Source organism: Morone saxatilis, unplaced genomic scaffold (genome assembly GCF_004916995.1).
Source record: "Morone saxatilis isolate NCDOM2014 unplaced genomic scaffold, NCSU_SB_2.0 Contig16, whole genome shotgun sequence".
NCBI lineage: Eukaryota > Metazoa > Chordata > Actinopteri > Moronidae > Morone > Morone saxatilis.
Window position 1 is genome coordinate 4,336,259 of NW_023339718.1, and position 14,855 is coordinate 4,351,113.

Here is a 14,855-nt window from a genome sequence, read left to right on the forward strand (position 1 = left end):
GTTCTCTACTGTTATTGTTATACATTGAATATAATATGAAATATCTATAAAATATGTCACCAATGATTTACATCATAATAATATTATTTAAAATCTATAACCTCCATATCTCTAAAAATAAATATAATTTCAGCATGTACATCTTTCCACGGCAATTACTCACGAAAATAAAGCGCCACGTCCAAGTTTAATCACAGTTCATAATATCAGTTGACTTGACATTTAGGATGTCGTGCTCACTGACCTGGAAACACCCCCCATGTACAGATTTTAAGGACATTCACTGGCATTTCACCTTACGTGCACCTCTCAAATTTCCTTTGATCTAATCCAAAGAGAGAAAAGAACTCGCCCTCGGGGGACCTGCTTCCACTTTGTTCACTAATCTTGTTTGCTTGATTACACGGAAGTCAAGCGCTTTGTGCAAAGTGCTCATTAGTCCTGAAGTAAACAGCACCCTGTTTCTTTCTGTTTTCCTGTAAACAAACCGAACCTCCAAATGTTCGGAGAGTTGCAAGAGCAGAGGAAAAAACCTTAATCCAGGCTGACAAATTCAAAGTATTTATGTATTTAGAATATCTGGAGTGTATTTATGACTAATAAATTCAACGTTATCACCTACGAAATAAACAAAACCTGCATTCTGCAAAGACTTATTACTCTTTATTTTTTAATTACACCACTTTATTATTCAGTGTCAATATAAAATACAAGATATAACTTAAAAAAAACATAAAAAAATTAAAATGTGTGCTCTTGAAATAACATTATCCAAGAGTCCTACGTTGCAGACTTTTTTCACAATTAATATTTCAGTCATCACACACACAGTGATCATGATAAATACGGTTCAATAAATTATATTAAATGTCAAAGAGGCACTTTTGTAAGGTTGCTGATTTCCATTTGATTGCTCTAAAAATATTTCTTCAGACTGAGACACAGTTAACTAGGAATGTGCACAGTAATTATATAATTTCTACCTCTAAAGGACTCCTGAGCTGCAGTACTTTTACATTTTACATTCACATGAATTACAGTAAATATACAAAAGGACAAGAACATACACGTGAACATGTAAACACAAAACTATACAATCCGTTTATAAAGACAATTACAATTGTCGCAATATATATTCAATATTAAAGAAATAGTTTGATGTTTTCGGAAAAAAAAAACACCTATTTGCTTTCCTGGCAAGAGTGCGATGAGAAGATTGATACCATTCGCAAGTCTGTACGCTAAATATGCTTAGTTTAGCTTAGCACAAAGACATGAAACGAAAGGAAACAGCTAGCCTGGTTCTGAGGTCCATAAACCACCATATTATATCTTGTTTGTTTAATCCGTACGCAAACAGAAGTGTAAAAATGACACACTGTTGTTTTTATGAGGGGGGCTACGTGCTGGAAGCGGTGACTTCCTGGAGCCTCCACTAGTTGCCTGGCAACCTCACAATGACAACAAGACTCCAGGAAGTGACTGCGCCTGGTGAGTCTCGAGTATATCCAACAGCAGCCGCAGCGCAAACATGAAGGCAGTTAAACTTCAACAACAAATGTATTCATTTATTTTGAAGTGAAGTTATTTATTGATTCAAGTTATAAAACATATAAAAACTATAATTTGAGGTTCAAAAATATCAACATTGATGTATAGATATAGTGTTTAGCAGATTAAACACAATTTATACATCAGTGACGCCATCTCTTGTTTCTAATTACTTGATTTGATTGAATAATAACTCAATTACTTATATACTGTATATATACATATTATTCCAATACATGTATCTATTTTATTATCTATTTTATTTTTTCTTGACTGTTTTTTGTCAATTTTGAATTTTAAATTCTCATTATAATAATTGTGCTTTGGCAACACATTAAAGCCAATAAAGCCAATTGAATTGGGGAAAAAATGAAATTATCCTCATTATTTCTGTTTAATAGCTGCTTAAATACCTATATTTGTATTTTTTAAATGATTTTGTTTTCCTAAGCCACCTTTTGTGGTTCTGACTCTGCAGCTGCTTTACTGCTTTCGCTGTTACAAATGATGATAATGTGTGTGGTTTATAGTGTCTGCAAGGTCCCTGTTGAACCTAAACATGTAATTTTTGTTACTTTAGGACAGACCCAGGCTAGCTGTTTCCCTTTGGTTTTAGTCTAACTCTAAATAAGCCTATTCCCCAAACTATTGTAAAACTATTCCTTTACAGTCATTTGACCAAGAAATGTCTGAAAGTGATACCCAACATGAAAAAAATGGCAGCAGTACAGAACGTACACCAGAGTATTAATCTGATGTGCTGTCAGTGTTCAGTGTATCACAGTTTATTCTAGCTGTACAATCTCCAGGGCGGTGTATCATGAGGTTGTGAGCGGATCGCACACGTTATACTTAATTCGCTGTGGTCGGGAGATCCTCTCTGTGTAATGCTGTTGGATAGTGAAGGACTTACTATGACTTATCTCATTATGAAGAGTTTTTTCATCTGCTGTGAGGTTGTGACCCATGTAAACACCGTCACTCAAAGACTCCGACTATGATGATGAGCAAAAGGAGTAAACCTGCTACCACGCACACAGCAAGGAAAAGAAGTTTCTGTAAAAAAGAGAACAAAAGAGGGGTCAGACTGTGTTGCTGGTGAAGAACTGCATTACAAATCCTTCAAAGCTGCACTAGGTAACTTTTATAATGATATATTTTGTCCTGTTTGCTGAAACTTTCATTACATCCTGATAGTTGATCATTGAGTCTTACTGTGACAAAGAGATTATCTGTCTTACACATTACTGTGAGGATCAGTGTTGGACAACTTACCGAAAAATAGTAATTACTTACAGTTCTCTCTAAATAAACTGAAATATTTGACCAATTGTTGCATATAAAAGTAATTAGTTACTGGGGAACTTTTTGCGTTACTTTTAAATGTCTGCTTCAATTCTATTATTAATTTACACAGCTGTCAGACACATTATTTTAATATTGCTGTGGGACACATTTATCTAGTTATTAATACTCCAGACAGGGGCAGCAACAACTAGCGCTCCTACCTGTAAGCTACACTTATTGTCTTTGTTGGTAGTAAGTGTGAGTAACAGAATCTGGATCCATATCTGATCAGCACTGGCTAGTTTGAGCGTTTGATCTGAGTTTGGTGCGTTGAGGACGGACTCACTGAGAATGAGCTGTCAATCACAAGGTTGCCCCGTCCTAAAAGCTAACCTCCTTTAATGGTCTATTTTACTTAAATGGGACATCATTTACTAAATGAACATCAATGCTGTACATGGACGAACGACCTGAAACTAGAGAACTGGAGACTGAGACCAGAAACTCATCAGGAAACTGTTTACTGAGCTCATAAATCAACTGAGAAGTCGGCTCATTTCTCCATAAGACTCAATACTAACTTTTTTTGCAGCCAGTGGAGCTGCCCCCTGCTGGTCATTACGTAGAATGCATATTTAAGAAACGTCCGCGTTGGCTTCACTTTACAGACCTGGAAGCTCTGTCCATTAATTATATAATACTTAGTAAACAGGAGGAGTTGGTAGAAGAACACGGATGTAAACATTAACCGATCTTTGCTACACTAGTTAGACAACAATTATTTACATTTGATGAATGAAAAAAAAGCTCACATAAATAAAATATCAGTAATTGTAATTGTGTTATTTAATTTGAAAATGTAATTAGTTACATTATAGTTATCGCCAAAAGTAGTTGAACTACAGTAACTCATTACTCCACACACTATGGAGGACCCTAACTCTCTTTATTTCCCAAGAAAATGTGAAATAATGAATCACTTTGCCATTTAGTCTATTTATTTATAGATTAATCAATTTGTAAACACATGTATTAATGCTTATTGTTATTGTACAATTAGTTATTAATTTAAACCTCTGAATAAAATGAATGCATTAATTCATGAATGGATGGATGAATGTTTAATGAATGGGAGCTGTGGATGTGGTGTTACCTCGCACTGTAATCGCAGCAGTTCTCATACAGGTGGTTTGGTTAGTCCAACAGACAGGCCAACAATTAGTGCAATGACAGCAAGCAGGATCAACAGAGCAAAGGCGAGGATAATGTATTTCTGCCGAGTGAAGAAGAGGTTGTCATGGTACTTTCAAGCGGTCACATGTGAGAGAAACTTATATATCTTGTACATCTGATATTTTTCATTTTGGGACAATTTAGCAGCACAGAATTAGAAAGGGACACATACCCTCCGGGATTTTTTCTGGTATCTCACTGCTTTCTTGGTCTCCTCCTTTGCACTGCAGATGTATTCGGCTGCGTTGGAGACGTTGTTTTCAATGTTGTTGACCATTTCTCCCTTTAAATGAGAGAATCAGAACACTTTTATAATACTGTTAGACGATCACAGAGTAGATACCGTTAGACACTGACGAATGAGACTAACATTTTATATGTAGAATCATTTTTGTTTTATATTTGACTTGCTTTCTATTTTCCTGTTCTACTGATACCGTGTGTTTTTATTGTTATTGTTTATGTGTGGACCCCAGGAAGACTAGGGACCACTTTGTGGAAGCAAATGGGGATCCAATTTAAAAATAAAGAATAAAGACTTAATTTGTCAGGTTTGTAAGAGGGTGAAAAACTCAAACAAATACAAATCTATTTTAATGTTTTTGGGCCCTTTTTGCCTTTATTTGATAGTACGGGTAGGTACAGGCCGGACTCAAACCAATGGCTGCTGCAGCAAGGATGCCTGGGTGTCCTACCAGGGCGCCCCGTATATACTGTGCAATTTTTGCCAGATATTTTGATTGCAGTACGATTAATGATTAGTGAGAATGATCATTTTTGCATTTTCATTTTCACTGAAAAAAAATATTAAACTTGTAATGATGTGACATTTTTTGGGAGGTCTTTACCAAAAAAACATGTTTTCTTACATCTGGAGAACACGATTTGTAGGCCAGAGCATCTCTGTAGCATGAAAGTACTTAATTATAATACTTTTTGTCCCATTTTACATTTATCAACAAATTTTAGCTTCTGCGATTTGGCCATATTGTGATATTGTGAATAATATTTTGATGAATTGCGCAGCCGTAGTTTCTAACTGCTTAAGAGTAACTTTTACCTTCCAGTTAGATTTAGTTACCTGAGTTTCTACCAGCATTGCCATGTCCATGAACATCGCATGGAGCTCTCTGATGCTCGTCTCCAAGCGTATGATGTCCTGGTGTCGAGACTCGATCTCATTTACAGCCTGACGTGTGATCTGGGAATCCGAAATGATCTGTGGGAGAAAGGGAGAGATAATGTAAAATAAAACAAATGTTCCCAGCTGCCACAGCCTGACAGCACACAACCACACCCCAAAAGATTTACTCCTCCTCCGCCACTAGATGGCACTAACACCTTTTTACCCGGCAATAACGAGACACAGCACAGGAAAGCATGAAGGGAAACTTACATCTGATGTGAAGATTGATGGATTCCCACTTTCTAACATGTTCTCTAGTTCTTCATTGGTGGTCACTCTTCCAGCTAAAATAATAAATAGCAGGCAGTGATTATTTGATTCATCACACAATGAATAAAGACACTTGTGGGAAGGAAACACATGGCGCTGCTGACGTGCTGCTTCCTTTAACTGTTTACCCTCAGCTAGCTCCTAGCACTTAAAGGGACAGTCCTAAGATTTTTTGGTTTTTCAGTATCTGGCTTCAACATATGGACCCTCTCGATCCATTATTGATAATAAAAGTAGTTGTGCCATTTACCCTCCAAACAGAGCAATTTTATTCTCATTAAAAGAAATGTTTTGGGTATTTGGGGTATTACACAACTGGACACTGGCTCTGAATAGTAAAAATTGCTTCATTTTTGTACAGTGGGAGGAAGTGGAGCCATCCACCTTTTAAACAGTTGTCTATGACTTAAAAATTGATTATCTGACACACTCTGTTGTATTTAGGGACTTGTGTTCATCATTCTTGAAGCATACTTTAAAAAGAAAACAATAAAAACATAACTCTGACAGAACTCCCAGAGCAGAGCAGTGAGAGTCAAGACTGAAAACAACAGAAGTCTGTGCTTAGCTCTGGCACAGGGTACACTGCTGTGTGTTTAATCCCAGGATAATACGTTTGTCTGGCAGTGTTGTGAAGCCACTGTGTATAAAGCCTGCTGCGTGAGGAGAAGAAGCCTCATTGTAGCTCTATCGATTGAGCTGACAGAAAAATAATGTGTCTGTTATCCACCCAGGGGACACTGCTGCTAACACAATGCTGACGTCTCCCCAAGTAGTGCGAGATCTATTGTTTAGTCAAACAACAAATTAAAGCCTCATTCCAAATGGGAAAAAACTGGTAATGTGTTTGACAGCGGCACTCTGAGGGTTACTCCAGGAGTCACTGCAACAGTTTGTTGGCGTGTTTTTAAGAGCCAAATAACTGGTGGTTTTCAGGAATTTTGAGTGCTAGTCTCAGTGCAACAGTCGCTAACAATGCAATGCATTTATGAGCGGGCCGCTAATTTAGATAATTTCACGTTTAATTTAAGTCACTTCCTGCTGTGGTTTGCAGCTTATTCGTGGCTCAGTGTTGTATTTTGTGACTATGATTAGAAGTGTCTGAGAAACAAAGGAACCCAGCAGCCCCTCACAGAGAAACAGCTGCTGAAACTCTATCAACAGAAAGCTTGCTTTTCCTGGAGCCATGCCTCCTGTTGCACAACGCCCTCCCTGGGGAGACAGATCTCTGTGCGCGGGTGCTTACTGTATGTCACACACCTTTTCGCGAAGGGAATTCCTCCGAGAGACGGAGCCGAGCACAGAAAAAACACACCTCCCTTTACAACACATCAACACACATCGAGCCTCTGAATGATGTAAATAAAAGGTGTAGGTTCCCGACAGCGCAGGCCGAGGCTCGTGTGGCCGTGTCAAAGACAGGTGAACTACTGTTACACAGGCGCCCGAGCCCTCTGCCCGTATCCCGGGCAACACAAACACAGCGAGCCGTCTCCAGTATCAGGCTCTTCCGTCTGTGGCGAGGAGAACTGGAGCCTCTCATTAATGCTGGCCTGCAGGGACTGTGGGAGACAGTCCTATTTTTTGCCTTGCGCTATCGTCTCGTGTTACTCATATGTGCATAATACAATGCACCTGATACACACCGTCTTTTATGCATCACGTTTGTCGACGTAATTCTCAGCAGAGATGGCCCAACAAAAAATGGGGGGAGGCTTTCTTACCATAAATGAAAACAGCCCAACACATGATCCATTTCTGTAATACTGAAGTTAACTACCCATTTGATGAGGAAAATGGGTTCTATTATATCCCAAGGAAGCGTGGCATTGCTTTTCTGTGTAAACTGAACCAACCCCTTTTGGGTTGGGAATCACTAATAAAGCACACAGAGCACACAAAATGCTTCTATAATGCAGCATTAGCAAAGCCTTTGAGCACTGTCCTATTCAACCAAACTGTGGAACAAAATAAAACAACCCGATTCCAAAAATAGAAATATGATGTCCACATTTTGTATAGATTTATAGTTTTTTCATTTCTACTCATCAGGAGAGAACATTAACCCTATATAGTTACACTGTCTCATTCAGCCTCCTGTCCCAATCCCCCTTAATTCACCCTAATTATTTACAATGTATGTTATGTGTTTTTAATTGTGCTAAATCTCTCATAAAAAGGAAGAGGAGCGAGTTTGGACAGGCAGCTGGTAAACTGTGAATATATATTTAAATAATTAAGTTAATATCATATAGGTGCAACAACTAGTCGACTAGGAAAACCTTCACTCAAAATGTTTAAATATATATAGTGATGTGTATCGTATCACCAGATTCTTGCCAATACACAGCCCTAAAACCCTACAACTACTAGTCACTTAAGTTCCATTAAAACCCACAAAACACTGAAATCTAGTCTTTAGAAGTGATCAGTTGTGACTTTGGTGCAAAAGAGAAGCTTGATATCTTTAAGAAAGGTGAAAACCTCCTATCCTGCTGCCGGTGCCTGTTTATTAACACTGAGGTTGGCGTCCATAGAGGCAGAGAGGAAACCGGTGTCGTCTGTTTCCTGGATCCTGTCCTAACACAGCTTCAGGGTTTCTCTTTTATCTCGCACAAATGTTGAACGTGCAACCAAATTCAACCCACTGATGTGTTTAAAAAAAAGGTGTATTTTATGTATGTAGTAATCTGCCTTGTCCACCTGGCATATTCTTATTTATAAGGCTGTTTTTGGACGGTTTCCTTCTTACTTATTACAAAAAAGTGGCAAAAAGGACTTATTTCCACTAAAGTCTGAACTCAAATGCAAAAAGAATGTGTTTAATGCAGCTCTGAATCAGTGGCAGAATCCCCTAAATCTTCAGGAGGTGGTCTGATTTTAAGCATTTAAAGCGATTCTAAAGATACATCTGTCTGTAGATGTTCTTTGTTTTAGGTTGTTTTATGTTTGTCACTGAAAAAGAGATTGTTTAACCTCAATCAGTCTTTTTCCTGCTTAAATAAATTAATAACTATGAGTCTAAAGCTTTCTTTAGGCTTTTTTTTTTTCAAAGCCTTCTCTATAAATGTGGCACGTGTTTCCTGGCCTCAAGAGGGTCCATTATTTGTCACTTACTTATCTCCAGCTGCCTCTGGATCCTTCCTTTGCTTCTTTCCCGAAAGGACACTTGAGTCTCGTTGTACTGGGTCATGACCTCCACAAACTTCCTGGACAGCACCGTGTGCTGAGGACAAGAGAACGCGAGGACAGAGAGGGTCAATGTGAGCACTTCAGACTGCAGACTTTTTTAGGATTTAATGATCCACAAAGCAGTTCTGTACGACACTGTAAGACACTTATATGGTTGGAATTAAAAGTTAGTTTGAATAGGTATTTGTATGCACGGTACGACATTGTGTCAATAAAACATCTTGTAAAATCGGGAATGTGGCAGGTAAGGTTAGGAATTTGATAGTAAATGATGATTATGCTCCTTATCTGTCTATACTGCCCTACAAAGGCAAACCTCAGTCACTGCAATTTATAGTTAAGAAATTAAGTGATGACTGAAATTTAACTTTTAAATGTTTTAAGTTATTTTTAAGTTCAATCTTGCTCTATTTTAGAGAAAAAAATATGTAAAACTGCAGTAACTATAACGAATAATAACTATAATAGTTCGGATATTACAGTGCTAACGCTAGCTAGCTAGAGAGGAAATGATGTTACTGTGCTAATTCATTCTTAATTACTCATGTATTTCAACTTTTTACACACAAAACAATAAGAAATATGGATTTAATGTAACTTTCTCAGGAAGAAGACACTCAGACTGTAGTGTAGCGCTCTGGCTCTATATATCGGTTTATGCTAATACAAAGATAGAGTGCAGTATCTACATTTTTGGGCTCATAGATCAAATAATTGGTAATAATTTTAAGCCATGAGAATACATATTTAATAGGCACAAAAAACTTTTGGCTTGCAAGTCATAAAACTTGCCGCCATTTCTCAATTTTTGGTGGTGCTAAATGCTAAAAACTGCTAAATCTATCCAAAATCCCTATCCCCGTTCCCCTCCTGGTGTTTGTGCACAGCCTACAGATGGCTGATGATGGTCTTGTTTCCTGACCTGTGTTTTCTGGATCCTGAAGTCAACAGAGGATCTGTTCGCTACATCATCTTTGGGCATGCTCTGCTCCATGGCTTCAGAGGGAGAGACACAAACTTTCAAACAACAGCAGCTTTTGTACGGCGCAGTCAATAAAATGTGACAATCGCGTCACGGTTCCACTCACATTTAAGTTTAGTTCGCACCACGTTGGCATTCCCTTTAATGTCGTTGGTCAGCATATCCAGTTGATGCTTTGTTCCTTTAAACAAAAGAAATAGGAAACACGTCAGATTTGGTTTGCTGATGAAGAAAAATAAAGACTCTCTCTCTCATGTAAATATTGGATTTACACTGATTTCATCTTGTAACTTGGCAACAACCCCAAGGCAATATTGCGGAGGTCACACAGCACAAAGCCCTTTGTTTTCTTTCCCTGGTGGCAATTTCCACGTCATGGATCTTAAAACACCGTAGCCTACTGTGTTACATTGGACATAATCACTGATGATGATGCCATGGCTCTATAAACTGCCTCTTTGTCTCAGCTCAGACACTGAACAAAGCCAGGAACCGAGCACATCTTTAAATCCATGGTTTATAAAGGTTTCAGCAGGTTCAGTTTAAGACTTTTTAAGACCACTGTAAATGTAATTCCACTGCAAAAACAGCCAGACAAACCAAATCTTAATTTTTTTTTTAAATTGTATTGAGCAAAAACAATGCCAGTTTTGCTTGGCTAGGACTCTTAAAGCTAGCATAAAAATCTAGCTACTTAAAGACTGTAATGGGCCTTAAAACTAGACCTATGGTCAGGCCCAAAAAATCTGACCTGAGCCCAGGAAAATTCTGTGCATGCCTGAACCATGGAAGCAGTTTTGGGCCCAAACGTAACTTTGAATTTCCGCTTAAAATAAATAAACAAATAATTGAAATAGTTTATTACAAGATAAACTACATTGTGCTTATAATTAATAACAAATTAAGTCTTTATTACAGTTGCATTCATTATTAATAAAATATGAAATATATATTTAAAAAACGATAAATTATGCTGTCTGAGCCCAACCAGAACCCAATCTATGGCTGCAGTTTCGGTCCCTGAACCCAGCGGGTCGTGTCGGGTCCCATCGGGTTCGGGCGGAGAATCAAAGATCTACTGAAAACTAGAAAAACTGACCAAGATTTAAGCATGTTGTGCTTATTACAAGCAATGAAAACTCAGTTATTTAAGATGATTAAAATAAGTATTTTGGTCACTTTATTGAACTGAAATTAAATTACCTTAATCTAAGGTGAATAATTAGCAACAAAATCTTACAATAAGATACAATTTCTAAAAAAAACAGCATAATAAAAATACTTCATCTTAATCTTCAATTACAGCACCAGAAGCCTTTTATTATTAAAACAATGAAAAACTAAACAACTGCTTCATTTCCAACACTAAACGACTTTCTCTTAAACTGAGCTGTTATTTTCATGCGAGTGGTTTTGCTCTCAAAATAAGAACAACAATCTTGTTCCTCTGCTGGGATATTATGCAACCGCTGTTGCTACTAGTTAAATCGAGTTCAATATTAGTTGGAATATCTTATTAAGACACAGTTCTTATCTTACTTTTCAGATGGAAAACATGCTTGACAAGACTCATTACAGTACTCACTAGAAACAAGGCTTTTTTACTCTCTTGAGATTCCTTTTTTGCAGTGTTAAGACTTATTTCAGGTCCATACTGGCAAAAAAAAGTAGGATATGAAGGAAAATCGGTACTGGTTCCATGTCAGTTTTGTTTTGCAGTTGTTGCAGCAACGTTTCCGCAAAACACATTTAAAAGTGAGACTGACTTTATGTTACACACCAGAGCCTGCAAACATCTGCCAATGACAGCATGTTTGACTGTTGAAAGGCTCCTAACAGGACAAGTCAGAGCACAAATTACAATGGTTTGTGACGGTTTGGGGGCAAATCAAAGCCGTTTCCTTCACAGGTTTCCGGCATTCATTGAAAATGAGGAGGAAAATGTAACAAAGGAAGTGAGACCTTTGTTGTATTTTCACACAGGAGTCAAACTCCAGTTCTCTAAGTTCTCAAAATGACTGAATGCACAAATGAACCCCTGAGAACTACAGGCATGTCTGACTGGAAGGTCCAAAAACTGGGTATTTTATAACAGCTAAATATGGAAAACCTTTCAAATTATGTTGGGGGTTAGGGGTTGTGGCCACCAAGTAGAATCTTTTTTATACAAATTAATCTTCGACCCAAAATCAAATGGTGAAAAACAAAACGTATTTATTAAGGACTTTAAAGCTTTTTTGTACCAATATTTTTTTTTTGTTAAAGCTTTCACTACATACTGATTGTAGTAAATGAGACAGATAATCTGTGTAAAAAATCAGGTTCTTCTGGCTCCTCCGAGTGATCCTAACGGCATTAGAAAGAATCCACCGGGCCCGAACGAAAGCAACCAATCAGGGCAGAGAAAGACAGCTGATGGTGAGTCTCATTCCCATGGTGTCAAATACAGACGCTGTGAGACTCTGGAAATTGGTGGTGGTCTTGCAAATGCTTTTAGGAGCACTCGGAGGAGCCAGAGGAACCCAATTTTTACTACAGTCAGGATGTAGTGAAAGCTTCAGCAAATATGATTTATTTATTTATTTATTTTTATAAAAGTTACTAAAGCTTTAATAGCCAAAGAAATGACTACAATCCCATAACAGCAACTCCAAAACGTCCACTTTCCCTCAAACGCTGTCCCTCCATTGACATTTTTAAGACAAAACTCAAGAGATACATGTTTTCTATGGCTTTTGGTTGCTATTAGTGGATTTTATATTTTATATCTTTTTATATTGTTCTTACATTTGTGCACATATCTGTCATTTGCCTTATATTTATTTTTTTGCCATTTTGGTCAACTCTGGTGGTTTAAATGTGCTATATAAATAAACTTGATTTTGATTTGATATAGAGAGCCGATATAAAACAATGGAGTCGTCTGTTATGAAGTTGAAAACTGACATTTTTATGGATATATGGATACGAACATTGTCCAAAAAAAAGAGATAAAACATAGGAAATAACTTTGTCTCCTGTGTTTTTCTCAATGATTTTATTGTTTGTTTATTGTTCTCTTCAGTTATATGAGGTTTATTGTTTTATAATGGACAAAAAGGACCTGTATTTGGAAATATCACATTTCCCTGCAACAAGTTTATGGATCTGTATCCAGATTTGTATTTGATATCATATAAAATCTATTAAAGTAAAATAAAAACTTATCACCACGTTGGATAAAACTGCCTTTTTCTGCATTTATTCCAGTGTTACTTTTGTTATTCACATGTCTATTTAATGAAATCCACATGTAAAGATAAGTAAGACTTAATTGTATGACAAATAAAAAGTTCAAAAGAAGACGACCACACTCTGTCACACTTACTGTCGTCCGGGTTGGGTGCAGACAGGATCATGCTGTGCATCTTCCTCACCTCCTCCACTTGGTAGGAGATCTTATCAATGAGTCCCCGAACTTCTTCCACCTACATCCACAAAAAAAAAAAAAACACACACACATCAGTGTCTTTGAATGTTCCCCTAACCTGCGCACAGTCCTGCAGTGACACCCACCCTTCTGAAAAAGCCCTCCATGAAGCCATCTCGGTCCACCGTCACTGCAACATCCTCCTCTGCGTGCGTCCTGCTCTGTACGGATGAAAAATAACGTCTTTGAGTTTACCTGGCGAGGTATAAACAGTCAGAAGTTATAGACAAACACACTTACAACAGTCAGCTCAGCCAGTCGATCCTTCATCACACTGATCGGCTCGTGTCCTGCCAGGATATAATTCTAGTAAAAGAGCCGCTGGGTCATCCTGTAAGTCTCCATGTGCAGACTGACACTGAGCCACCTTACTGTGGACGCAGCAGGCCTACATCAACAGCGGTGGTTTAGACTATGGAAAACAGGACTAAAAGTTTAAATTCAAATCTAAACTGAGTCTAAAATGAAGCTTTAAAAAGTAAAAGCTCTACAAAATAAAAGTCTAACGCGGCTGTGTCGATATTTCCCAACGCGTAAAGGATCAGTAACAGGTCCACAATATCACTTTCCTCGGGAAACGCCTTTTCTCCCACCTCTCCTCCTCCTCCTCTCTCTCTCCGCCTCAGGGGGGAGAAACTAGTCTACCCTCAATTAAATTTGATCGGACCATTGTGCTAAACAAAATAAATCCTATTAGATTTTTGGAAGACAAAGATAAGATTATATTACATCCGTTAAACAGTTGCTGCCACAGTGATTTTATTTACCAGGTGATGAATTTAAGGTTGACAGCAAACGCACCACCAGGCAGTTATACGAGAAGGTTTAATGAATAATAGACTGCTGGGTGGCCACTAAACTGTAGGTTATTTGGCCACACGGTGGCGCTGTTTACCTGGATATGTGTGCAAGAGGAGCTTGGAAGCCTGTAACGGGACTAGAAGGGCTCCAGGTAGCTCCCCCACCTGAAGCTGTCCTCCAAACGGTCAGAAACAGTAACACAAGCCTCATTTAACGCGTATTCTTTGGATATTCCTGCATGCAGATGAGTCTGATTCAGTAAATTAATTAATTAATCAGGTCATAAAAAGTTATAATTAGTGATCCAGATACTGTAACTGTGAGTTCTGGGTCTGCCTGCCTTTCAGTAACCATCCATCCTGCACACCATCCCTGTCGTTCCCAGAGAGTCCGGGGTGTTGTCCTGTAATTTAACCCAAAATCCAAACTAAAAGTCATGAGACCAAAAATGTTTAACACGAGATGTTTTTTCCTTTTTTTTTTTTTTAAATCTAAACAGCATTTGGACCGCACGATACCGATCCAGATCTCATTCATTCCCCGCGCAATCTCCAATTACGCACAAATAATGCCATTTACGCACAGCCCTGACGCCCCTCCTCAGAAGATCCAAAAAATGACATCACGTTTTGCAATTCCCACGTTCAGTCCAGCGAGCCCAGTACGCGTCCACGCAGCTCCTCTACCCTCCTTGCAGTTTCCAGATGCACCCACAGAAACTCAAGGACTAGCTCCATGCAGGAATAAAGTTCACGGATTACAGTTTTCTTGCGTGGAAGCGCAGATTTGTACCATGAAAGAGCAACTTCTGAAGTTTTTCTGCCTCATGCCAGAACACTGAATTGATTCTTTTTTTAAATTATTCTTTTATTATTATTATTATT

General features: G+C 38.1%; 1 protein-coding gene across 2 annotated transcripts; it reads right to left on the reverse strand.

The window, feature by feature from the left end:
- Positions 1-674: 674 nt before the first annotated feature.
- stx2b (syntaxin 2b) lies at positions 675-13,729 on the reverse strand. Of its 2 annotated transcripts, XM_035659202.1 has the most exons (11): positions 13,411-13,729; positions 13,257-13,331; positions 13,069-13,168; positions 9,808-9,882; positions 9,642-9,715; positions 8,645-8,753; positions 5,468-5,541; positions 5,153-5,290; positions 4,244-4,354; positions 3,992-4,111; positions 675-2,607 (listed from the first exon to the last, which is right to left on the reverse strand). In XM_035659202.1, exons 1-10 carry the CDS (start codon positions 13,438-13,440, stop codon positions 4,016-4,018), a joined length of 882 nt encoding a protein of 293 aa, XP_035515095.1. In that variant the 5' UTR covers positions 13,441-13,729; the 3' UTR covers positions 675-2,607; positions 3,992-4,015. The 2 variants fall into 2 exon arrangements, with proteins under 2 accessions (XP_035515095.1, XP_035515096.1); XM_035659203.1 differs by lacking the exon at positions 3,992-4,111.
- Positions 13,730-14,855: the final 1,126 nt, after the last annotated feature.

Excerpts from the sequence above, each read along its gene's own strand:
- stx2b (XM_035659202.1), bottom strand. The coding sequence starts at position 13,440 with ATGAAGGATCGACTGGCTGAGCTGACTGTT. Across the intron at positions 9,716-9,807 it reads GGTGCGAACTAAACTTAAAT|CCATGGAGCAGAGCATGCCC; the intron begins GTGAGTGGAACC and ends CTCCCTCTGAAG. Across the intron at positions 5,291-5,467 it reads CATCAATCTTCACATCAGAT|ATCATTTCGGATTCCCAGAT; the intron begins GTAAGTTTCCCT and ends TTTCTCCCACAG.